This window comes from Engystomops pustulosus, chromosome 2 (genome assembly GCF_040894005.1).
Source record: "Engystomops pustulosus chromosome 2, aEngPut4.maternal, whole genome shotgun sequence".
NCBI lineage: Eukaryota > Metazoa > Chordata > Amphibia > Anura > Leptodactylidae > Engystomops > Engystomops pustulosus.
This window is the reverse complement of record NC_092412.1, coordinates 118,542,836-118,568,969: the sequence shown is the minus strand read 5'-3', so window position 1 is coordinate 118,568,969 and position 26,134 is coordinate 118,542,836. Positions and strand designations below refer to the sequence as shown.

The following is a 26,134-nucleotide window of genomic DNA, read 5'->3' as shown; positions in this document are numbered from 1 at the left end:
CAGTTGCCGCAGATTTGTCGGCTGCACATCCATGATGCGAATCTCCCGTTCTACCACATCCCAAAGATGCTCTATTGGATTGAGATCTGGTGACTGTGGAGGCCATTTGAGTACAGTGAACTCATTGTCATGTTCAAGAAACCAGTCTGAGATGATTCCAGCTTTATGACATGGCGCATTATCCTGCTGAAAGTAGCCATCAGATGTTGGGTACATTGTGGTCATAAAGGGATGGACATGGTCAGCAACAACACTCAGGTAGGCTGTGGCGTTGCAACGATGCTCAATTGGTACCAAGGGGCCCAAAGAGTGGCAAGAAAATATTCCCCACACCATGACACCACCACCACCAGCCTGAACCGTTGATACAAGGCAGGATGGATCCATGCTTTCATGTTGTTGATGTCAAATTCTGACCCTACCATCCGAATGTCGCAGCAGAAATCAAGACTCATCAGACCAGGCAACGTTTTTCCAATCTTCTACTGTCCAATTTCGATGAGCTTATGCAAATTGTAGCCCCAGTTTCCTGTTCTTAGCTGAAAGGAGTGGCACCCGGTGTGGTCTTCTGCTGCTGTAGCCCATCTGCCTCAAAGTCCGACGTACTGTGCGTTCAAAGATGCTCTTCTGCCAACCTTGGTTGTAACGGGTGGCGATTTGAGTCACTGTTGCCTTTCTATCAGCTCGAACCAGTCTGCCCATTCTCCTCTGACCTCTGGCATCAACAAGGCATTTCCGCCCACAGAACTGCCGCTCACTGGATGTTTTTTCTTTTTCGGACCATTCTCTGTAAACCCTAGAGATGGTTGTGCGTGAAAATCCCAGTAGATCAGCAGTTTCTGAAATACTCAGACCAGCCCTTCTGGCACCAACAACCATGCCACGTTCAAAGGCAATCACCTTTCTTCCCCATACTGATGCTCGGTTTGAACTGCAGGAGATTGTCTTGACCATGTCTACATGCCTAAATGCACTGAGTTGCCGCCATGTGATTGGCTGATTAGAAATTAAGTGTTAACAAGCAGATGGACGGGTGTACCTAATAAAGTGGCCGGTGAGTGTAATATGCAATCAGGTGGAAGAGCAGGGATGGAAAGTTCTATTCCCACTGAAAATCTTCTTTAAAGTCCTACAATGTATTTACTCACCAAGATGTCGTCTTTCCTATACTGGTTTTATTAAATCTTGGGACAGTGCAATTAACCTAAAAAAGATTTTTATAAAAATGAGTTGGAGGCGCCCAGGCTTACGTCACCTCACCGCCTCCTGGCTAAAGGTACTGATAATTTACATAAACTCTCATTCTTCTTAATACAGCAAGGTCCCACCTTCTGATCACTCAGACTGCCAGTGAAGTCAGCTGCTTGGTCTGAAAATCTTGCACATGCTCGCTGAGCAACCTGCTTCATGCAAGGAAAGTCTCCGGGAGATTTTCAGACTGCCGCCTGACATCACAGGCAGTCTAAGCTATCAGAAGGCGGAAAACGGCTGTGTTAAGAAGAATGGGGGTGTATATAAATTATCTAGTCTTTTTTTCGGTTAAGCGCACTGTCCCAAGATTTAATAAAAACAATATAGGAAAGACGACATCTCGGTGAATAACTACATTATAGGACTCAACCATTAGTATTTCTGACGGTGAATGTTCTTTAAAGAAAATAAATCATCAAAATCTCTTGAAAACCAATTAAAAAAAATACATCATGATAAACCAGGGACACTTACGCATAGATCCAGGCACCATGACTGTGGTAATCTTCTTATATTTGTTATCCATGGCCTTCATCCTTCCAAAAACTTGTACAATTATGCTAAGGAGCCAGAAGGGCTCTAGAGGAGTTACTAGAGCCCCTCTGTTTATGTAAATAAACAAATATAATAAGATTACCACAGTCATGGTCCCTGGCCAATCATGTTTCTTTTGATGGTTGATACCCTTAAAAAGATTATTAATGTCTTTCTAATTAAGACCGTACAAATCTGACTTAAAAGGTCTATAATTGGTGTAACTTTATTAAAGCGAATATGTTACTAGGAATGTAATTTGTAGCTGGTGACTGGTTCCAATAGCCTATGCTATCCTGATTTTAAAAAAAATGCTTTTGCCAGCATTCTGAATCATTTCCGTACTTTATATAAGTTTTATTCCCTTTACCTGTCTCTCTGCCAGCAGTGGGTGGTGAGTCCTAGGGGATGTGCAGCTGCAGCCTGTATATCAGTCTCCTCATGCTTTCTTACTTTCCTCCACAACATACCCCTCCCTCCTGTCTGCTCAATGCACATGCCAAGAAGTAGGGAGGGGGAAGGAGCTGGATGAGTGTGGAGGAGAGGAGACTGTCACAGGCACAAAGAGGCTGCAGCTGCCTCCAGCATTTCCACTTACTGCTGGCAGGAAGCTAAGTAATGTAAAATAAACTATTATAAACTACCGAAGTGTTTCAGAACTCTGACAAAGGCATTTTTAATATCAGCTTAGCATAGACTATTGGAGCCTGTCACCAGCTAAAAATGACATTCCTGGTGACAGGTAAAACACAACAGCTTCTATCAAAGTGCTGGAATGAATTCAGGTAGTATTGTTAGGAGTTTCTCACGCTCTGCAGTCCATCTTAAAGCCAAACCAAACTACCAACACCACAAACATGTAAATGTTTTTGCAAAAATATTCTGAAGGCGTATGCCGTCCTGTAGATGTTAGGCCATGTGTCCTGAATAGCGTGGAACGTCAGAATGATAAGTAAAACTAAATTGATTTATGGACATTGCGGATTGCATAAAGAACATGTTTTGTATGTGAAAAGAATGATGATATAAAGAATATTGTTGCAAAAAATGTACCTGTTTGTGGTGTCGGTAGTTTGGTTTGGCTTTAAGATTCCTGGTGACAGGTTCACTTTAAAGCAAGTTTAAGATATATAGTGCTGTGTAACCCCTAATTTTGCAAAGCTTTCACTGAAATTTGGCTGCTGCAGAACAAATTCTACAGTTTCAAGGACAAGCCATCAATTCGCATTGCAGTGGTGAAAGGTAAATGGGTTGCCACAATGAGCATTGTGCTACGATGAAGGTATCAGTTCCAAATCAACTTTTGTTAAAGGTCTTCTTTGCTTTTTATTGTATATTTAGTATGTTTGGAAGGTAGGTTTTACTATGCAATCTTTGTTTACCGAATACATGCATTTATATTTACAGCTTGATGGCTTTTCTGATCATTTATTCTTTCCAAATTGGTATGTTATTTTTCTTCCCATAAAACATAAAACAGTTTTTTTATTGTGACATAACTAGAGTGCAGATATTTTTCTGTCATTATAACTGAATGAGGTCTTGCTTTTGTGGGACAAGTTGGCCAAATGTTTGAAAGGTAATAGAAAAGGACATGAATTCCACCATCTAGTTGTTTTTGCCTTGGGTTATCTATGGAGACCTATGTGTTGCACAGACATCTCTTCCTGTATTTTGAAAATTGCAAGGACTGTATGACACAGACTCTTCACAGGGATGAAACAAACTTTTAAGACAGTTACTAGTAATAAATTTAGACTGAAATGTGTTGCTGGAAATATATGTTTGTGCGCATCAGGCCTATGTTTATGTCTAAATGTGCAAACCCTTTTGTGATGTTTTTCAAAATATTTCTACAATGGGAACACTCTCTCCCTGTGGAGCCATGACCCTTTGTTGAGACCACATTGCCATACAGGTAGAAGTTCAGTGTATTTCATGCTGCTGACTGCTGTAAACAAAGGTATCTGTTTAATGGAAGCCATTAAAACCTATGAGAGACAGATGCCACTACCAGCCTCCGTTATATGGTGATATTGGGTGTGTCCCTGTGATGTATGGGCAGTTATGTAAGAAGGAAATCAACATGAAAGCAGAAATCACTGTCTGCTCCCGATGTTCACTTCTCCTCCTTCTGACAGAAGGAGAGGGGCTGAGTAAGAAGATATATCCCTCTGCCTACAAGATACTTTGTAGGATACTTTGAGGACTTCCCTTGCAAGTATATGCCAGTAATCGTCAATGGAAGGAACAACACAATCTTGGGTTTGTTTGTTTTAAACTTAATATGCTCAGTAAACTCCAATACAAATGTTACTATGTTTCATATTTTTTTTATTTTGTACATCTAGCAGTAAAGACAGGATACCACTAAAGCACTGATTCAAGACCTGTAAACCTTCCATTACTTCTAGCCTCGGGTTGTGTATAGATGTAATGAATTGGAGAGATATTGTTTGCCCTACACGATTATATATTTTCCTGCTTTCATGCAAGGCTGACTTTTTCTTGTATAATCTGAAGCGTTGCCTCCACTATTATAAGGATAATTCATTGGCTTTCAGCCTGTTACTCAGAATAAAATGAAAGTAAATCACAAGCCAATGAGTGAAAGTTATTATGCATAATTTCTAATTCTTGCCGTTATTCAGAGACACCGCAGGAAAAAAAGCGCTGTTTACAGTGATGTCGAAAGCACCATAATTATATTATATTCTACCTACGGTTTATAACTGCTGCTGAAGGGGTTTACCCACAGAATATATTTATGCACTTTTTTTTACAGATCTTATAGATACTTGTATCCCATGCCTGGAATACCCTACCTATCTGGATTAGAGTATACTCCCCCCACTAGCCGCACACCCAGGTGGAAATTATGAAGCACAATAGCTTTGTGTGTGTTCTGTCCATCACAGACCGTATACCCTATTCAGTGACCAAAAGCAGAGGTTTTGATAAAATTGATCCCTATATTAAATAACTACCTTTCCATCTTTTATATCTCATGCATGCTAACAGGTTGTGAGGTGACAGTAGTTATTATTTGGCACTGCAACATAGATATATACTACAGGCGGTCCCCTACTTAAGAACACCCAACTTACATACGACCCCTAGTTACAAACGGACCTCTGGAAGTTGGTAATTTACTGTACTTTAGTCCCAGGCTACAATAAACAGCTGTAACTGTTATTAAATATGTCTGTAGTTAAGATTTATTGTTAATCCTGTTTCTTATGACAACCCAACATTTTTAAAATCCAATTGTCACAGAGACCGAAAAAAATTTGGTTGGGATTACAATGATAAAATATACAGTTCCGACTTACATACAAATTCTACTTAAGAACAAATCTACAGAACCTATCTTGTAAGTAACCTGTGGACTGCCTGTATTACATTGTTCTCCTTACACCTCTCTCAGTCTTCACCATTGTTTGGTCTTCTGTTCAAGTTTTTCGAACCCCAGCATAGGGCTTTAAAGTTCAGCAAGGCCAAGAACTATTGAGGTGCATTAAAGAAAAACAGGCCTATTAAGAAATAGAAGTAGAGCTTATGATGTCTGTTTTGAGATTGCTCTGCAGCATAATAACACGTTGGTAATGGACTTCTTATATACAGTGTGTATATAGCATTTTAGTGTTCGCATTTGTAAGGATGTTCTGTCCTTATAATCCACCATAAAATAAAGGGAGCAATGTTTGTTCCAGATTAGTGTACACAATAGAAGATATCAGAAAGAAGCCGCCATTTTTTTATTAGCTAATATTCTAATAGCTCTCCCCTTTTCTTTTGTTCTTTTTTTGCTGCTTTCAACATCAGATCCCAAGAAAGAGTTTCAATGTTAGCAAGATTAAACATCCTTTTTTAACATTGTTCAAATACCACGAGATTAGTTTCCAAGGAGACCAAAGACGGTTGCCATAGGCACCAGGGGCCCAGGAATTAGGATTGCGTTTTTTTTTTTTAACCCAGTCACGCATATAACAGCTAACAGGAGCCATACTGCAGTCCTGTTAATAAACTGAAATGAAATAGTTACCTCTTTGTATCTGCTTTTATAGCCTCGTAAATTTCATTTTTTCACTGTGGAGGTGACAGTCACATCTTTGAAACAATTGTGAAATGGCATTCTTCTGATTGTACGTAGCATTAGTAGCTTTAATCTCAATAAACATCCTCACCTCTTTATTTAGCTACTTTATGGTTAATACTAGAACAATAAAAATGATGTGAATGTCACAGATGTTGGGTGCATTTTTACAATGGAAATGATTTTATAACCTCATCCACATTTTATGTTTGTTTTTGTTTACACATGTTTCTCTCTATCACAGGCCCTATATGTTTCAGGTTGTAAAATTTAGAAGCACATAGTGGAAGTCACATAGTCACTGGGAGAAATTTATTAAGACTGGTGTATTGAAGACCAGTCTTAATTTCCTCCCTGTCAGCATACTGCTTGCTGGATTTACTAGAAGGCTTTATACTAGGTGACTATAGTAAATATTGCAGGCTGGTGCTCCTGCCCATCTCTCTCTTACAAAATTGTCAGTAATTGGACTTTTTACATGCCATGTCAAACCCCCCACTATGGTTGAATCACAGTTTGTCATGGAAGCAGGTGTAGGATCATATAAGAATTCATATATTACTTTTTTTGAGGGCACATTATTTCTTCCATCACTTTTTCAGATACTTTTCACTGTTGCCAACAGAAATAAGTGCAAAGCTAAAGGACTCTATGCCCAACAATCAAGTTCCTACAGGACATGTGCACAGCTTATGTTTATTAGAGAACCCCTCAAAAGAGCAAGAGCTTTCTAGTTGTCTTACAGCAATCGTTTTATCTCAGGTGAAAGGAGCCGCCAGAAGCCGTCTTTTATATTTTTTTATCAGCACATGAATGGACCTCATATCTCATTTTTTAAAGTCCAAGAAAAGCACACCTTTGTGTGTAGGTAGGGTCAGAGACTGTATATGAACCCACCCGAATTGGTAAAACACATTTGTCACACATGTAATGAAGAATAAAATAGAATGTCTGCCTGGAATAGTTTGAAAAGCAGAAGATATAGTTAACAATTGTATGACCTCCACTATACATGACTGCAAGTACTTAAAACAGCAATCCAAAAATGTCATTCTCTTTGACCATGACTTGATAAAACGGCAAGCAGTGTAGACAAGTAATAGAGACTTACATGGGAATAACGATATCTGTGACGGCCCTAAATCACGTAAACCTTGCTCCAGAGAGCAATCTGGAAAGGATGGCGTCATCAGACAATATAACCTAGAAAACAAGTCCTTAATGAATTCTCTTCCATGTTCATTTTTAGTAATCCATAATTTTTTGTGCAAGCCACCAATTTTCTGTCATTGTCTTACTACACTGATCCCTGCTGACAGCTATATCAGATATCAGTTGAAGTAACCACATGGCTGCAGATGTCTGCCAATGTGTTGGAATATGAGTACGGTACATGGATTTATCTTATTCTTGCAAGCCGAACATGTTTGGCATTCACAACTCCTATTTGATGAATCTTTCAAAATAACGTGCTCTTTTCTTATCACACTGTGAATCATATTCTATCATTAAATCATGTATGATTAACCAGGGCACTTACTTATAGATCCAGTCAAAGTGGGGGGAATTTATAATACGCCGGCGTAAAGGCCATGCCCCCCCCCCCTCCCAATAGATATATAAAGAGTCATAGGCTCTTGATGTATCCGGCAGGTGACTGCATCGCTGGGCAAGACTACACTAGATCCAACCTGGTGTAGTTTTGCATAAAAACCTGGCAGGAGCACCCCATGGTATGGAGGTAGTGTAGGTGCAAAATAGATTGCAATTTCTGGCAATCTGCCCCCGTGTGGTAATCTTCTTATATTTGTTATAGGCCTCCTTCCATGGCCTTCTTTCTTCCAAAATCAACTTTTATAATTATTTTAATGAGCCTGAAGGGCTTCGGGGGTTGTTAATAGAGCCCCTCCATCCAGCATATTCACAGGCTGTTATAGTGTGCAGGAGCATTTCCACCCTCCCACTGTGTGCTGAAATGTAATGTATTGCAGGGAGATCATATCAGGCAGAGGGAAGGGAAGTGCTGAGGGAGCAAGTGTAACAGCCTTTGAAGCTGAGCACGGACGGGCTCTAGTAATACCCCCAGGAGCCCTTCAGATTTATTAGCATAGTTGAAAAAGTAAATTTTAGAAGTAAGGAGGCCATGAATAACAAATATAAGAAGATTACCACAGTCACAGTGCATGGATCTATGAGTGCCTCTGGTTTATCCATGCTTGATTTTATAAGCTTTATAAGCTTTGTATTATAAAGGAAAAAACTATTTCCATAGTGAATGATGTTAAAGGAAATCAACCAATTGTAAAAAAAAAAAATCCTGACGCTGTCCCCCACAAAGCTTGACATCCCAAGATCACCTAGAAAAAAAACTGATAATTAGCCAGCTGAAGTGCAGGGACAAGATGCCTGGCGCTCCAGACTGCTAATCATGAACGCCATGCTGGGAGAGGGAGTTGATGTCATTCTTGCGTTATGTTACCTCGAAAGAGGAGTGGAGGTGAGTATTTCTAGGTTTTTTGTGTTTTTTGCAACTGGTTGATTCCCTTTGATGATTAAAAATATTTACCACAAACATTGTTGGAACCTATTTTTTCTTCCTTGGAACAGTACAGAAATGAGCAATTAATGAGAGCAACTTCTTTGAGGTTATATATTGGACCAAAATAGTTTTTTACAAGAAATAATAAATGGTGTGCTTCTATATTCTGGGAATTGCACCATAACACAAAAAAGTACTTTGAATATTGTTTTAAAACGACCTCTAAAAAGTAGGCCTGTTCCATCCTAATTTTAATTATGTCCCAAAGGACTAATACACCATCATAGGTTATCAAAAGTCATTACTGTCAGCAGATATTACCACTTGTAATTACCAGGTAATGATGTATGTGGACTATGTGGCTACTAATGTTGTGGACATTTAGCCTAAAAGTTAGTTAGTGCACAGTCAGGGCTTATTCCCATGACAGAGACAAATACGGTAGCCATGCGCCGTTCGTTTTTTTGGTGGACAGCACATGGTTACACTTGCAATACTTTTTATTGGACTAATTTACATGCCTGTTTTTTTTACGCAGCGTGGCTGTTTTGTGAAAAAGTAGAAAATGTTCTAGTCTAAAGAGTTCTTTACATATCACTCATAGGATCCAGTTTATGAGGATCGATCAAAACCAGACACATCTTGGCTATGAGAAATGGATAAAAACAGCCATTTTTTCAGCTCTGGCATGTGAACATACCCTTAGTTGTTGTTGTACTGAGCAATTCATCACAACATCTCATGCTGGTCAGGAAATCGATCTCAATTTTAAGAGAAATTTTTAGTTTGGTTGTAAAATCATCCAAAAAATAGCATTAAGCTTTCAATAGTATAGACCGTTCCCTCTTTTCCATGGTCTACAAGCACATGTATATTCTTCTCAATACAGATCTATCCGCTAATGAGGTTTACTTGACAGGGTTGCTGTGAAACAAGCTCATTGATTTCTTGTTTAAGCCTCGGCAGGTTTCCACAGTGATTGTGTATAAAAAGATGTATTTAGACTCTGTTTTCATTCATTGGCTAGACACTGGTCACTCTTGCTGTACAATCCAGATACAGCAAAACCCACTATCTTTCTTGGAGGTCATTATGAAGTAATTGTGTTGGTGTTTTGTTTCCAGTATTTCATAAAGTGAAAATCCCTTTTCTAGTTGAGGTGCTGGATTGGATGTTATATTGTGTTCTCTGTTATTGGCTGATAATACAACTTCTATTTCCTATGCTTTGGTCTTATAATGTATATATGCAAGGGAAACATGTCGTTGACATTCTGTGTTTCGGTGAAATTCAGGAGTCTGACAGGTTCCTTCCTACACTTTCTACAAAACTATTAAATGGGTTTTCCTACTTAACAAGTTGGATAGGGACTACCTAACTTGCAGATCGGAGGGGGTCTCAGTGATGGGACCCCACACAAATGTCTAGAACAAGGGATCTGATGGGGTCCGCTGCAATGTCCGTTAGCTCCATAGAGATGATTGGGACAGCTTTGCTCCGCTCTCATCTCGGGGAGTGACACGGGGGCTGACTGGGGCGTACATTGGATCTTTGGGTGTCTTATCACTGAAACCCCACCAATCTCAAATCTCAAATTCGATGTCACTCAGTTGACATCAATTTCCAAAATTTCTAACAATACTAACTAATAAATATCATATTGCTGCTAAACTAGTGATCACTCAATATTACATATATACTAATGCCTGCAGTAATGAAAAGGAGTATTATACAGTACTTCAAAGTAATATCATACATATTTTACACTCAGGGTAGGGAACTACTACTCTGAGTTTTACTGTCCTCAATATGGAGCATAGTAGCTCCCTGTCTGCCCTTATTAATTCAGAGTTCAGCAGCCCCCTAAATTAAAGCAGAGTACAGGACACATCCATAAAAAAACATCTAATTTATTACTCCCCTTCAGGCCAGACGGCTTCTTCTGGTATAGGAAGCAGGTGACATGATATGTGCCACCTGCGTCATAGCGCATGCTTGGGCAGAGTGCAGAGACATGTCTCTACCTGTGAGAGTCCTGGTAAACATTTACAGTATATATGTGTCTGGTGGCTAGTAGGCAGGGGCGTAACTAGGAGAAGCTGAGGCCCATAGCAAACTGAATGGGGCCCCTCTACCCCCTCAGAAAATATATATACAGGCAGTTACGTACAAGATAGGGTCCTGAGGTTTGTTCTTAAGTTGAATTTGTATGTAAGTCGAAACTGTATATTTTATCATTGAAGTTGTCGGTTGTCCTTAAGTAGGGGACTGCCTGTATTTGTATACTCACACATTTATACACTTATGTGCACACATTTATGCACTGATAAATACATCTATACACTTAAACAGATATGTCCCAGTGGCTGCATACCACATGGGGGAAGTACACAGCAGAAATTAGAAATGAAACATCCCTAGTCCTGTTGTTTTGCTGTCCCCTGACATTTTTTATCTGAGCTGACGATTCATGCTATGTACTGTGGAAGATGAGTACTGTTATATACATATTATGCTGTACAATGTGCAGCATAATATGTACATAGTGGTGCACAACATGCATTCTTTGGTGTGTTGGGTCAAATTCCAGGGCCCCCTTACACTGCAGTCCCCATAGCAGCCGCTACCATTGTAGTCACGCCCCTGCTTGTAGGTCCATTGTATTGATGCCAATGAATTTTACTGCTGTTAAATACATAGGGTTTATATTAGCTTTATGAACAAATAGACAACATTTATTGTTAATCCTTGTTCCAATGACAGCACTAAATTTTGAAATCCAAATGTCACAGGGATAAAAAATATTTTGGATCTACACTTATAAAATATACCTGCATACAACTTGCATACAAAGGACATCTCCCATCAGAATACCTGATAATAGATGCTTATACTCACTTCCCCGTCCCGTGCCAATGCTCAGTAATTTTCTTATGGTATGTCTAAAAAGTGCAGTGTTGCCGAGAAATAGAGCTTTAAGTGATCGTGAGGGGCTCTGCCGAGTGCCTCTTGGTTCTTACGATTGGTAATTATTCAAGGCTCCCGGCCCAGCTGGCTCCGCCTACACAGCCATCAGAGGGCTCTGCAGTTCTCGCGCTTTGCAAGATCATATCGTTACATATATACACTCGTCTATGATCGCTCTGCTGTGTAGGCAGAGCCAGCTGGGCTTGAAGCCATAAATAATTACTAATCACAGGAGTGAAGAGGCGAATTTGCATATTTTTAAAGCCCTTATTTCTCACATACCCTGCACTTCTTAGACATACTAAAAGAAGATTACTGCACATCGGCACAGGATGGGGAGGTGAGTATAAGCATCTACCACCAGGTATTGTGATGATAGATGTCCTTTAAGTACAAACCTAAAGAACCTATCTTGTATGTAATTTGGGGACTGCATGTACTGTATTTTTTTATTAATAAATGAATGAGAATAATTAAACAGATGAAAGACATTAATGCAAAAGTATCTGTTAATATGTATGAGGGCTTTTTAATAACAAAGGCACCACTAGATCTAATTTCACATCCACAGAATTGCATTCATGACCAAAGGGAAAAAACAAAATAATTATACAACACCAGTAGGATAAGTTTAGGACAATCACTATTGACAAATGTTGAGGATCCCAGTTGGGGTAGTAGAAGGTTCACATGTCATAGAATCAGCAACTACAACCAAACTTTTACATTTGAAAGTTAATCTTGGATCACTGCATAAAAGAGCACATGTAGGGTGGGATTGCGATGAGGAAAGGAGGATAGGGAGGTGTTGAACATGGAGAACTTTGTTGATGAGCATGATTATAGTGTAATGTATTCAGAAAATGATGGGCAGTAACGGGCACAGACTGGAGGCAACCGTCTATGGTCCAGATGGTTGGAAGTGTCTGGCTTCTCTGTTAGGATAGTTTGGAAAGGATAGAGTTTAGTAATTGGAAAACCAACGAGTAGGAAGTAACAGCAGTCAAGATGAGAGTAAACCAAACAATTAATGTTGCCAGGAAATGTTTTTGTGGTGCATGCAGCATGGCAAAATAATGTGTTGAAAAGTACCTTTTATACCGAGTTTTTCAGCAGAAAAAAATGTGCTGAAAAAAACCTAACTCAGCTTATACTGGAATCTGTACTCCCCTTTCCAACGCCCTGGGCAGGACTTCTTTTTTCCTTCGGTGCTTCTGCTGTGGGCCCCCCGCATGGCGCTGTCACACGCACCATGAGGTCAGCTGCTTTCTGAAATTATAGCATGTGCGCCGCCATCCACACACACGCACTTATTATGTCAGCAAGCTGCTGAAGTCATGGAGCATGCAACCCAGAGCTGAAGCCAGAGCACCGAAGGAAAGAAGAGCACCTGCTTGGGGGCGTCTGAAAGCTGAGTACAGATTTTTTTTTCTTATGGATGGGGATGACTGGCTATATGCTGGGGCAAGGGCTGCAGGCTACATACTGGGGGCAGGGGCTGGCAGGCTATATACTGGGGGCAGGGGCTGGCAGGCTGAATACTCGGGGCAAGGGCTGGCAGGCTGCATACTGGGGGTAGGGGCTGCATACTGGGGGCAGGAGCTGGCGGGCTGCATACTGGGGGCAGGGGCTGGCAGGCTGTATACTCGGGACAGGGACCGCAGGCTATATACCGGGGGCAGAGGCCGCAGGCTATATACTGGGGGCAGGGGCATTGGTTTATGCTTGGGTCGGCTTATACTCAAGTATATACAGTATACAGTTTTATGTTAAAGTAATGCATTAATTCCTGTAGCTCCTTGCAGAATGGCTGATCCCTGATAAAATGCTGGCAGTTTATATTTATACTTATGGAGATATTATACCCATAAATCCATATCAACCCTTTTTGGGAATCCTATATTGGTAAATTGTAATTGTGCCTTTTTTGGGATTTTACGGGCAATATTTCATTCTAAAGAAGTTATCTTTAAGTACTATTATATTTCTTTTTTAGAAAATGGCCCTTGCAGGAAAGCATTATGAAGGTCCTGTGAATAGCTCCAGATCTGATATGTGGATTTCGACTACTACTAATGGAAAAGATGAAATTATTGTCAGCCTTGTATCTGCCTTAGATTCAATGGCAAGTACTTTAATATTATTACTGTAATATTTCTGTTGTATACTTAAAGTGGTTTTACAAACCAGCGAATATGTCATAGATACCTTATATTTGAGGGTCTGACCTTTGGGCAGGGCCGGATAAAGGTTGGTGGGGGCCCCTGGGTGCAAAACCTGGTGGGGGCTCCCATTGAATGTAGTCTAGACAGGGAACAGAAATCACTATTTACAGCCCCCCAGCAATAACTATATACAGCCTCCCCAATAATAACTATATACTGCCCCTCCTAATCACTATATACAGCTCCCAGTATATACAGCCCCAAGAAATCCCTATATACAACCCCAAGTAATCACTGTATACAGCCCCCTGGCAATAAATATATGCAGCCACCCAGTAATCACTATATACAGCCCCCCAGTAATCACTATTTACAGCCCCCAGTAATCACTATATACAGCCCCCAGCAATAACTCTATACAGCCCATGAGTAATCACTATATACAGTCCCCAGCAATAACTATATACAGCCCCCCAGTAATCACTTTGTCCAGCCCACAGTAGTCACTATATACAACCGCCTATAACTATATACAGCCTCCCTATAATAACTATATACAGCCTCCCTATAATAACTATATACAGCCACCTATAATAACTATATACAGCCTTCCTATATTAAATATATACAGCCTACCTATAACTATATACAGCCCAAAGTAATCACTATATACAGCCCCCAATAAATCACAGTATACAGCCCCCCAGCAATAACTATATACATGACCCCAGCAATAACTATATTCAGCCTACAGTAATCACTAAGTACAGCTCCCAGTAATCACTATATTGCCCCCAGCAATAATTATATACAGTCCTAGGTTAAATAATAAAATTGTACTCACCTTCCTCCATTCCCACAATGCTTACCTCATCTTCTTCCCTCGCAGTGTAAGGATACAAACGGAGTTGTACTAGGATGGAAGCACCCTGCTGCGACTGTGTGTGGTTTGGCCGGTAATTCGACCGCCTGAATCACCCACATTTGATTCTCCTACATTTGAGAATTTAAGGGCACGGTGGTGCGGGGCCCGGGGGTGAGCTCCCTGCTGCCCCCCCCTATAATCCGGACCTGCCTATGGGACCTTTACCTTTCCAAAATCCTAGTGTTACCAGTATGAAGTTTCTGAAATAAATTGTATACATTAAAAATTAGAAACATTTTGTTATGAAGAGCTTCTTTTCTGCTTCCAGTGCACTGCTCTATCCAAACTGAATGCTGAAGTGGCCTGCATAGCAGTTCATGAGGACAACTCCTTTGTAGTTGGTACTGAGAGAGGGAAAAAATTTTTAAGCGCCAGAAAAGAGTTACAAACAGATTTCCAGCGATTCTGTGGTAAGTTATTTCAACAAATGAAGTATTTCTTTGTGTCATTGTATATTTTATTTAGATTTAATGTGATTGTCACCTTGAATTTATTTAAATTCAATACAAATATATAATTTACTAGATGATGTGAGCAAAATCACATAGATTGTTCAATGTCGGTTGCTTGTATTATGCTTGTATTATGCAAATGCGGAGGATCTGTGGCAGTAAGTAAAAAGTTACAACATTTTGGATATCATGTTTTGTAACCAAAAAAAAAATCACATTTCACAATTCCTACATTTTATATATATATTCATATGTAAAAAAGGTAAATCATCTCTGAAGTAGTTTCTCTGAAACTAAAAATAAAAATATTACTTTGTTATTAAACGCTGACAGAAAAACAATTGAACAAGTTCCTGATCCACCTAAACCAATTTGTTTAAAGAGAGTATATGTAGAGCATAGTATATGAAGATACTGAAGTTCTTCTTTATATTAGCATTTACATCACACAAGTGAATATGAATACGGTAATAAACAATTACAATGTTTTATTATGTTATTACCAGTGCAACAGATGCATTGCTTCATTTGCCCAATGATCTACATTTTAGGTTAACTCTCTGCCCACAAAGACATTTTTTTTCTTGTTTTCTTATGTGCCTTTAATATATTGCTTCCCAATTGGTTTTCTTTCATCTGTTAATTTTTCAGTAGGTTCTCTTAGAGCTGAACAGGAAACGGATGTCCTAAGGAGAAACAGAGATTGCATACGGAATGTCCAGAGAGCATCCCCAGGGCCAAGTTCTGATATTTACCTTCTCAGAAAGATGGTGGAAGAGATCTTTGATGTGCTCTATAGTAAGAACAAATATGTGCTCCAGTTGTGAGCCATATGATATTGAGCTTTGCTTGTAGCTATTATTATGTATTATTATTATTACAGATTTTTTAAAATAGTTTTCAACTAAAATAATGCAACATTAAAAACCTGGTTCAGGACAGACATGCGGTAGATTGTATTGCTGACATGTTGGTTCACAACCAATCATCAAACCCTTTTATCAAATGCATTTTCTACATCTAGGGGCCAAAGGATTTCCCTTTTAGTGACATTGTAGTGACCAAAATTTTGGATACATTTTCAAAATAATAGACCATTTTGTTTTACACATGGGTCAACACTATTCTGAATTTTCTTTCACAGCTTTTCCCCATACATCCATTTAATAGTCAGTTCCTCTAAACTAGTAAAAGTAGATTAGCTAGTAGGATGCCTACAACACACACACTTAGAGAAAAGGAGATTCCTGCTCCTCCATGAGACAGAAAAGTGAGTAGCTGCAAAATATTCAGATTTCTTAAAGATATTTCAGAGATTGTAACTAGTAATCAAGAGACAATTACTTGAGTTTCCTATATTCCGGTGTTCTATTAAAATATGGGAAAAAAAGAGTTTTTTTGTTTAGTAGTTTTCATTTACAATTTAGTGTGATCTAGGATATACCTATTACTAAATCTGAAATAGTGGACATGAAACGTCTTTTTTAATGCACAGTTCACTTTTTCAATATCATCACATTAACATTTTACTTGATACTTGCATTAATTCACTTAATTCATAATAACTTTATTTGTTGCAGGTGAGGCTTTGGGCATGTCTAATGTTGTTCCAGTGCCCTACGACAAGATAATGAAGGATCCTAGCTCATTGGCGGTAATTGGTTTACCGGAGGGTATCCACTTCCAGAAGCCTTCTGAATATAATTTAAAGACTCTGATGCTTATTTTAGAACACAGTCACCACATTCGATTCGAGTTTGAAAGGTACAGTAATAAAATACTATGTATATACTTCATATGACAGGTTTTAAATGACAGCTTTCCAAGGTATGGACAATTCCATAAAACAAAAAAATTAAAGGTCAAAAGTTCAAGCAGCCCCCCCCCCCCACACATTAACCGAATCAAACAAAACTGGTGTCAAATGTTAGTTCTACGTTTGTGCTGGTTTGTGCAGCAAAAATTTTCGTTTGTGCTGTTATCATTTTTAATATATTCAGACTTTTTTCCTGAGGTCATCACAGTTCATTTCTTTCAAAGTGCAATGTGTTTGCTACCTCCCCCTGGTGATCAAACCAGGGAAGTGTCACTAGTTTCTTTTTTTACCAGTTTATCCTAAACACCTTAAACACCTCAACATACCTTAAAAATGATAGTGGCACAAATGAAAATTTTTGCTGCACAAACGTAGCTCTAAAGTTTGACACCAGTTTTGTTTGATTCGGTTAATATGGGGGGGCTGCTTGAACTTTTGACCTTTAATTTTTTGTTCATATATTCAAAACAAAAACAGCACAAACAAAAATTTGAGTAGCACAAACATAGCAGAATTGATCGGCACCAGTTTTGTTTGATTTGGGCAATGTGGGGGGGCTGGTTGACCTCTGATTACCTCTGGAAGCTTTCATTAAAATCTTAAAAATGATAGCAGCACAAACGAAAATTTTTGCTGCACAAACCAGCACAAACATAGCACAAACGTTTGACACCAATTTTGTTTAATTTGAACAAGGTGGGGGGCCAACTTCACTCAGGTTAATTGTACGCCCCTAAGTCTGAATATGTATCTATACCTAATAAATTGACTAGCTTTAGAACAATAGGTTAACTAGCTATACTTCAAGCTGGGTATAGCTCTGTGTGTTCAGGCAATGTGGGCATGTATTAGTACCAGAGATGGGCGAATCAATTCTAACAAAGTAAAATTCTTTTAGAATTTCAGGAAAACTTTGGATAGGTACGAATCCGAAGTTTACAGTGATTCATGGGAAGAATTTTTTTTTTCCCCCTTTATTAGCAAAATGGCCACGAGCACAACATGTTACATGGGGCAGAGAACTCTGGGAAGAAGAAAGGAACACCCTCAATCACATATGTTGACATGTAAGCTAATCAGCGACTGGCAGGCTTATGTGATGTCACAGCCCTATAAAAACAGACGGCCATTTGCAATCCCTTCATGTCACATTGCATTTGTGCTGTCTCTAGCGTCTAGCTGCTTGTTCTCAGTAGGTGATGGAGTGATTTTTCTCAAAGTCCAAGGTATCCGTTTTGGGGGATCTATATACCCCAAATTTCAATTATTTTTTGTTGCTAAAATACATATCAAGAAATCCATGTCAAATCCACACTGTGGCCTTCTTGGAGAACCCCAACTTCTCCAATTTGTTGGAGAAGTTGGGGTTCAAAGGTCACTTCTACATAAATGCAAATAATTCTATTTCTTTGTTAAGTCCCATCGGGACCAGAATGTCTGGGAGATGTAATTCCCCCCTCTCCAACTACGGTGGACTTTTTCTATAGCAAAGAATTGTGAACCTTCGAATTGACCCTGATGAAACATTTTATAGTGTTTTGATAAAGGGTGTTCTTCAAATCCTTTTTTAATATTCCTGCATTGCATTGTGTACATGGAATGAAACCATTTAATTGTAAATAGTTTTTTTGGATAGGTATCACAGTTTTATCGTTCTTTACGGATCGGAGCGACCAATATTCCAATATTTCTGGCTTTTTTAAAGATAAATTTAGGGTTTTTTTGTGCTGTCCATTTATTTTATCCTGAGATAAAATATTCCAATGATGATATAGAATGCTTTAAAGGGTTACTCGATCTTGTGTGTTTTGGGTTATGATAGGGACTTCTATAGTTTTTATAACATGGTCTTTTTTATTATTATTCTCTTCTCTTCTACCTTTTTCCTATCTCTTAATAGCTCTGACCTTTGTATGTTTGCAATCATCATTTTAGTGTTTTTGTCACAGGCAATGGATTTTTTTACTGGCCCGATGGCACTTAACAAAGAAATAGAATTCTTTGCATTTATGTTTATGTATATAAAAATGTTTTTATAATGTCTATATTTCCTAAGTTTATAAATTGTGTTCTTTTTATTTATTCATTATTTATATACATTTTTAAGGTTAATTAGATTAAAAATTGATTCATTTTTGGATGACACTAATACATTTTGACACATACAACTCAAAAACATAAAGACATAAACATCTGAATTCAAACAGACTTGCTATCGCTATAAAGCACACTTTACTAACAATGACACGATCCCTGACAAAGAAGACAGCACAAGTCTTCAAAACGTATTGGAAGTTTGTCCCTCTGGACTTACTGTAGCTCATGACGTCACCTTACAGGACCCACCAGGACTGTGTACGGAGTGGTAGCTGCCGGCCGGGGCTTCGCTCCGCGTGCAACAAACGTCTTCAAGTCTGTAAACTTATCCATCAGTGGATTGTTTTTTGGATGCAGCAATCTGAAGGATTTCTTCATGGATTTACAAAGAATTTGATATTCTTGGACTCTGAACACTCAGTTTCATCTTAGATGAAAAGTTTGCTACAGCTTCCAGACGGGTACTAATACATTCCCACATTGCCTGAACACACAGCTTGACGTATAGCTAGTTAACCTATTGTTCTATAGCTAGCCAATTTATTAGGTATACTATATATTCAGACTTAGGGGCGTATAATAGTTACACTTGCTGTATTTCTCAATATTTATCCCTATAATTTTTGTTGGCGCAGGTATCTTTGTTTTATATTAGTTGTTTTTGGTGGCTTTTTAGTGCTCCATATTATAGTTTGGGTGCAGGTCACCAACTATTTTTACCAGCGACACTACATTCTAAACACTTAAATATGTCCTTTAATTTGAACCAAATCCCCAAAACATTTTTGTAATGTTTTAATTTAAGTAACACATTTGTCATTTACAAGACTGAGAAGGAAAACCAAGGGGTAGGAGACCCAGTACAGCATTGCAAAAAATGGTCAGAAAACCCTGTGGATCAGTTAGGGGACACATTGATCTATTGATACATTGTGCAGTTATATATGTGTATTTCTTATGCATGAATCCAAGTATAATTTGACCGTCACCATATTTTTCTTTAACATATTCTTTTGACCTATTTTGTAGACCTGTTGAAGAACTGAACAGAGAATCTAAACCCCGTCAAGATTTCAACTGCTCACCTGTTTCAACAGCAAAGATTGTTCCAGATGTTGGTTCTAGTGCCAAAGTCCCAAAGCCTACATCCCATGAAAATCCCTCCAGTGTATCAAACTTTATATACAATGTCTCTGTACCCAACCCACTATGTATGGAGTTAAAACAGGAGGTTCATGCAAATATTCCTGTGCACAATACAGCCAGTGATGTGCTGAATCATAAATCACCAGGAGAACAGAATCAGGACTATTTAGACTGTTCTGGTGAGGATTGTCATGTGTCACCAGTTCTGCAAAATTTTATATTGTACAATACACAAATTTCAATTTATGCCCTTGTTTTTATGAAAACACGCTTTACAAATTATGTAATTGCAGGCTCCATTGACATCTATTGAGATGGGAGTCCCGCAGCCTCATTTGCATAATTTGTAAACCGTTTTTTGTTTCATAAAAACAAGGGCCTAAGAAAAGAATATTGAGAATTAGTATGGTAGTATGTGGACATCTCATTATTCCTAAATTTGAAATCCTTATGCCTTTAAAGGAAACATGTCTGCTTCCAATAGCCTATGCTATGCTGATGTTAAAAATTTCTTTTTTAGCATTATGAATAATTTCAGTACTTTCTAAAACTTTATTACACACTACCAGACTCTCTCCCTGCGGCAAGTGGTGAATCCCGGGGAGGGGGTATCTGTTAGCAGATAAAAATTATATTCCTTGTGACAGGTTTGCTTTAAGACTGATGTGAGAAAATCTGCAGTTTTCATAAATCCCTGGTCCACGATGCCCTTAATCTGCCCATATTCAGATTAATTAATTTAGCCTAGCAGTAAAATATCTTTGTGCACTATCTTTGTGCACTCTGTTTAAATAATAAGCAATGAGCTTTCATGCATCAGCCATTAGTTGTACAAGAAAGATATAATAATCCATGCTAGTCAATTTTTATGCTATCTACTACCCCTAGCAACTGACCTTCCTAAGCTCTGACAACTGAACAGTAAATTATATGATTATCAAACATACACAATTACAATAACTAATGGACTACTATGTTTACCCCAAATTTTCCTCTGAATGCAGGACAGCAGTCTTCCACAGCCAACAACAGCCTCAGACAGAATATCCATGCCTCGAAACGTGTGCTGTTTTCAATAATTCATGATAAAACAGGTAAGTGCAAAATTATCCCACATGATACATACACAAACACTTATAAATATATACAAGCAGTCCCCGGTTTACGTACAAGATAGGTTCTGTAGGTTTGTTCTTAAGTAGAAGTAAGTTGGACCTGTATATTTTATAATTGTAACCCCAGCCAAAAATATTTTAATCTCTGTGGACAATTGGATCGTAAAACCTTTGGGTTGTCATAAAAACCAATATTATCATTACATTTTAATTGCAGACACATTTCATAACTATTAGAGCTGGTCATTGTAGCCTGGGACTAAAGTACAGCAAATTACCAACATCCAGGGGTCCGTTTGTAACTAGGGGTCATCTGTAAGTCAGGTGTTCTTAAGTAGGGGACCGTCTCCTGTGTATGTATGTATGTATGTATATATATATATATATATATATATATATATATATATATATATATATATATATAATATATAGGCAGTGTCTGGGTTACATACAAGATAGGTTCTGTAGGTTTGTTCTTAAGTTGAATTTGTATGTAAGTCAGAAATGTATACATTATTATTGTAACCCCAGCCAGAATTTTTTTGGTCTCTGTGACAATTGGATTGTAAAAATGTTGGATTGTCATAAGAACCAACATTAATAATAAAGCTTAATTGCAGATACCTTTGATAACGATGAGAGCTTTTTATTGTAGCCTAAGGCTTAAGTACAGTAAATTACCAACATCCAGAGGTCCGTTTGTAACTAGGAGTTGTCTGTAAGTCAGGTGTTCTTAAGTAGGGGACTGCCTATATATATAAAACGAATAGTAGATTTATAAATTATAGACTCATACACATCAAATAGTCAGGCAGTCCCACACAGATCTGCAGGTTCAGAGATAGCTTTGTGCAGCACTTTATTCTCCCTGGGACTGTCAGAAATAATAAAGAGTCCATATCTTGGTCATCTCCCTAAATTAGAATTGACCAAATCCACTGAAGTAACTACAGACTGAACTTACTTCTTAACATAAATATTAAATTGTTACTTGACCAGGTTGTCCCCATGGCCACTAGAGACCACAGAGATAGACATCTTACTTAGTATATTGGTGGTTTCCCATACTTTACATTATTTTTATTTAAGCCACAGTTCGAGAACTGGTTTGCTAGTCACAATATTATGCATCTGCTGCACTCGGTAACAACATGGTCCTCTGAGACTGCTTTACAATAATGGGACTCCTCAGGGTTGTCTCCTTTTCCCAATAATTTTATTACTAATCCTGGAACTACTCCACGATCAGAATCCAAATGTTACCATTGAGTTAAAGACCTACTGTTTTCCAAACCAACCATATAACAATGGATTATTTAATATTTTAATTCTCTGACTGACTTATGGTTATTTTGACTGGTTATTTTTGGTAGATAAATGGGACAATTTCATTAAGGAAACAGAGGATATCAATACCCTCAGGGAGTGTGTACAAATCTTGTTTAACAGCAGATATGGTGAGTATTGGATGCTTGTCTCTGATACACGTGTGCATTTTCTACATTATATGTATAATGTTATATTGCCTATTTTTTATAACTAGCCTACACTCCACAGACATAGTCTCTCTTAGGCAGCATTCTATGGAATACATGCAAAGTACCCTATGTATAGACTACATACATTGTACACAGCCTTTTCAATTAATGAGACCTGCGTGAATAGTGTACACAGTGGGGTCTATGTATAGGCATGGCTAATGCATAAATTCACACTGTGGGGGACATTTATGATTAGGCCAGCTTCTATGATTTCTAGGAGCTCCGTTGCCCATCAGATTTATTAATGTGACTTTGGCCCTTTAATAAATTGAAAAAAAAAAATAGCAAGTCAGAAATCTGGATTTACACAGCGTTGCACTAGCTGTGGTTCTATGTTTAAGCCACTCATTTTTTGACACTTTTGGACACAAAAAAATAATAAAATACTATGATAAATGCCCCCTGTGTGTTTTACCTGTCAACACAAACCTCCGTTACATACCTCAAACAGTACCTTAGACACTAGATAAAGACATTCCATAGATTTGTACAATTCCGCTGTGCTGTAAAAACATCTTTTATTCTTCCCCAGTTGACATCTGTATCCACTCAGGGAGGCGAGGAGAGTTCTCAGATCCAGTGAAGCCTTCTTCACCCCCTCTCTGCCTTCAAGCCACCTAAACATCCCAACACTTTGCCCCTTCACCCCCTGCCCTTTCCTCAACGTCACTACCCGCCCGTTTCCGTTGGCAGCACGTGCGTGGTGTGCCTATATCTTTGATATTTCCATGCTCCACTATCAACATGGAGAAAAGGGTAGGGTGGAAGGGCAGTGTGGTGGGGCATTTAGGTGGCTAGACGGGTAAACACCAAAACTATAAAAAAGCTGATTCTAAAATACATAATGTAGGGATATTTTTTTAACCAATACCTCCACATTCCATGTATTAATTTCTACTTTGCACTGTTTATTATTCTAGGATAATTTGATTAAAGGATATCTACCACCATTTTCTCAATTGTAGAGTGTCCCATAATAAAAATATTCAAATGATACGGAGGCACACAAGATCCTGTGCGATGAGTGCCTCCTGGCTCCTCCGATACCTAATTTATGCACGCCCCCCTGCTCATTATTATGCACCACTCCTATGGCTCTCTGCTGCCGAAGATGTCCTCTGCCGATGCAGTGTATTCTGGCTTGTTTTCTTGCGCAGGTGCACAGGAGACCTACAAGCTGTCTAGCCGAAGACAGCCATGGGTGCATAACAATGAGGAGGGGAGCCTGCATAAATGAGGTCCCCTCAGAATATTTTTAAAAACGTATTTTCTCGCTCTGATGGAGGTCCCGGATGAAGTGAAAAGAGGCTTGATCATCCCCTACAGGTTACGAGAGTGTGTTATGGGACAGTCTACCGCCGAGAAAATGATATTCTTTTAAAAGGATTTAAGTTTTAAAGGTCAGCTTGTGCAGAGTTTCACATACTTTCCTTCATTGATTGTCACAACCTTGTTTTTCGCTTCTAGCTGAAGCCTTAGGCCTTGATCACATGGTGCCAGTACCTTATCGGAAGATCGCTTGTCACCCGGAAGCAGTGGAGATCGTAGGAATACCTGATAAAATCCCTTTCAAAAGACCGTGTACTTATGGAGTGCCTAAACTAAAGAGAATTCTGGAAGAACGTCACAACATACACTTTAAAATTAAAAGGTAAAATAATGAATTAAAATAGTTGTGCTCGCACAATGCAGTTAAAATGGCAGCATCAGTAATAGAACATTTTCTTTACTTACAGTATGTTTGACCAGAGAATTTTTGAAGGTAAGTTGACTAGTTGACTACTACATCCTATTCTGTCTACTATTCTTGATTGATATATATGTGAATATGCATATATACAACATATACACAACATAACATACTCATAACAAAATACTCCCTTAACTGTTTTTCATAGCAATATTTTAGATTCTCCTGTATTAAAGTACTGCAGTAAAGTACTCCTGTCATAGCTTGTGACTTTTGTTTAGTTAATAACTTATGTTATAATCATGATATAACATAATTCTGGAGCATATTTTCCTTTAAAGGATATCAACCACTGAAAAAATATTTTAAAACCTATAAATACTCAACTCCGCTCCCCTTCATCTTGATCCTGGGGCTGTCTGTCGTTAATCTTGACAAGCCGGGATCACCTAGGAAAGAAAGCTATAATTTGCAGCACGGAGATCGGGCACAAGATGTTCAGCGCTCTGGGCTGCTAATTATGCATGCATGCTGAGAGCATGGGATTTAGAGGTGACGTCACGCGAGAGGCGTGAATTCAAGCCTCTCACGTGACTTCACTTTCCTCTCCCAGCATGGCAGAGGGAGGTGCAGGGGCATGCATAATTAGCAGCCTGGAGCTCTGGACATCTTGTCTCCGCGCTCCGTCCTGCTAATCATATCTTTCTTTTCTAGGTGATCCCGGCGTGTCAAGATTAGTGACAGACAGCACTGGGATCAAGATAAAGAGGAGTGGAGGTGAGTATTTCTAGGTATTTTTATGTTTTCTCAATGGTTGATTTCCTTTAACAGTGTTATGCTCTGTTATTCCTTAAAAATGTATGAATGCATTGGCAAGTAGGTGATACCAGTGTGCCCCTACACAGTGCCCACAGTGTCATGACTTGTAAGGAGTCCCCTTTGATAAGGTAAATGGTATATGCTGCATGCAGGAAAGTACTTTATAATACTGTAGTACTCTGTAGTAAGAACCCATTTTTCTTGTGTTGCTGCTGTGTGATCTGATCCTAAATAACAAAACTGGGCATATATCTGTAAGCAGGTGCTAAATTTACCAAAGAAATGTCAAAAACAGATGTGAACAGCTTGGAAGAAGATATCTGTGGAGACGCTCAAAGCATGGCAGCGGCAGACCTGCTTGGAATGTCCCTTGGGAACAGGTGAGGATTATTTTATCAAAATCATTGTTTCTCAGCTTGTTACATGCAAACAGTCATAAATAGTGCTGAGTTTCCATGTGCTGATTTCTTTCCACAGTCACACAGATATCAAGGTAATGCGTCCTAGCACGACTATCATTGCTATTGCTCATGAAAGGTAGGGCCGCAATTGGTGCAGTACAGATGGCAATACCCCTCACTAATGAGGAACTCAACAGATCCAATCTTTTGCACATAACAATTATTATAACAGTCCACCATTTATCAGTGTAGATAATCAATTTTCTACCATACATATGTCTCACAATTGTCACAACTGCCAATTTTCTCTACTGTCACTGTAGTATACTTGATCTACATTTATCATGTGAATCCAGATGTGGTAGACAGATTTATGAAGCACAATAAGCCTTCACAATGATAAAATCCTACAATGTATTGTTTGAATTGTGTTCAAACATTTTGTCAGATGTATAGATTGGAAGGATTTTGATGCTTGAGAGACTTGTTGGAGTCACTGGCGCTTTATTGTGAATAAAGAACTGCTCTTTTTTCCTTATTTGAATCTGTGAAGTGCTGCAGTTTTTTTGTTTTCATTTGT

The 26,134-nt window shown here is 38.7% G+C and overlaps 1 protein-coding gene across 4 annotated transcripts in view; it reads left to right on the top strand.

Annotated features, from left to right (window-relative positions):
* Nucleotides 1-26,134, top strand: part of GTF2IRD1 (GTF2I repeat domain containing 1) — a 73,563-nt gene that overhangs the window by 12,549 nt on the left and 34,880 nt on the right. For 2 of the 4 annotated variants that reach the window (XM_072136162.1, XM_072136161.1), the window contains 10 exons: nt 13,384-13,512; nt 14,746-14,887; nt 15,581-15,727; nt 16,510-16,693; nt 19,872-20,167; nt 20,993-21,082; nt 22,477-22,560; nt 24,112-24,295; nt 24,381-24,406; nt 25,413-25,533. In XM_072136162.1, the coding sequence (XP_071992263.1) occupies nt 13,387-13,512; nt 14,746-14,887; nt 15,581-15,727; nt 16,510-16,693; nt 19,872-20,167; nt 20,993-21,082; nt 22,477-22,560; nt 24,112-24,295; nt 24,381-24,406; nt 25,413-25,533 (1,400 nt within the window). In that variant the 5' untranslated portion in view covers nt 13,384-13,386. The remainder of the gene's footprint in view (nt 1-13,383; nt 13,513-14,745; nt 14,888-15,580; nt 15,728-16,509; nt 16,694-19,871; nt 20,168-20,992; nt 21,083-22,476; nt 22,561-24,111; nt 24,296-24,380; nt 24,407-25,412; nt 25,534-26,134) is intronic. The other 2 variants (XM_072136164.1, XM_072136163.1) reach the window with 2 other exon arrangements.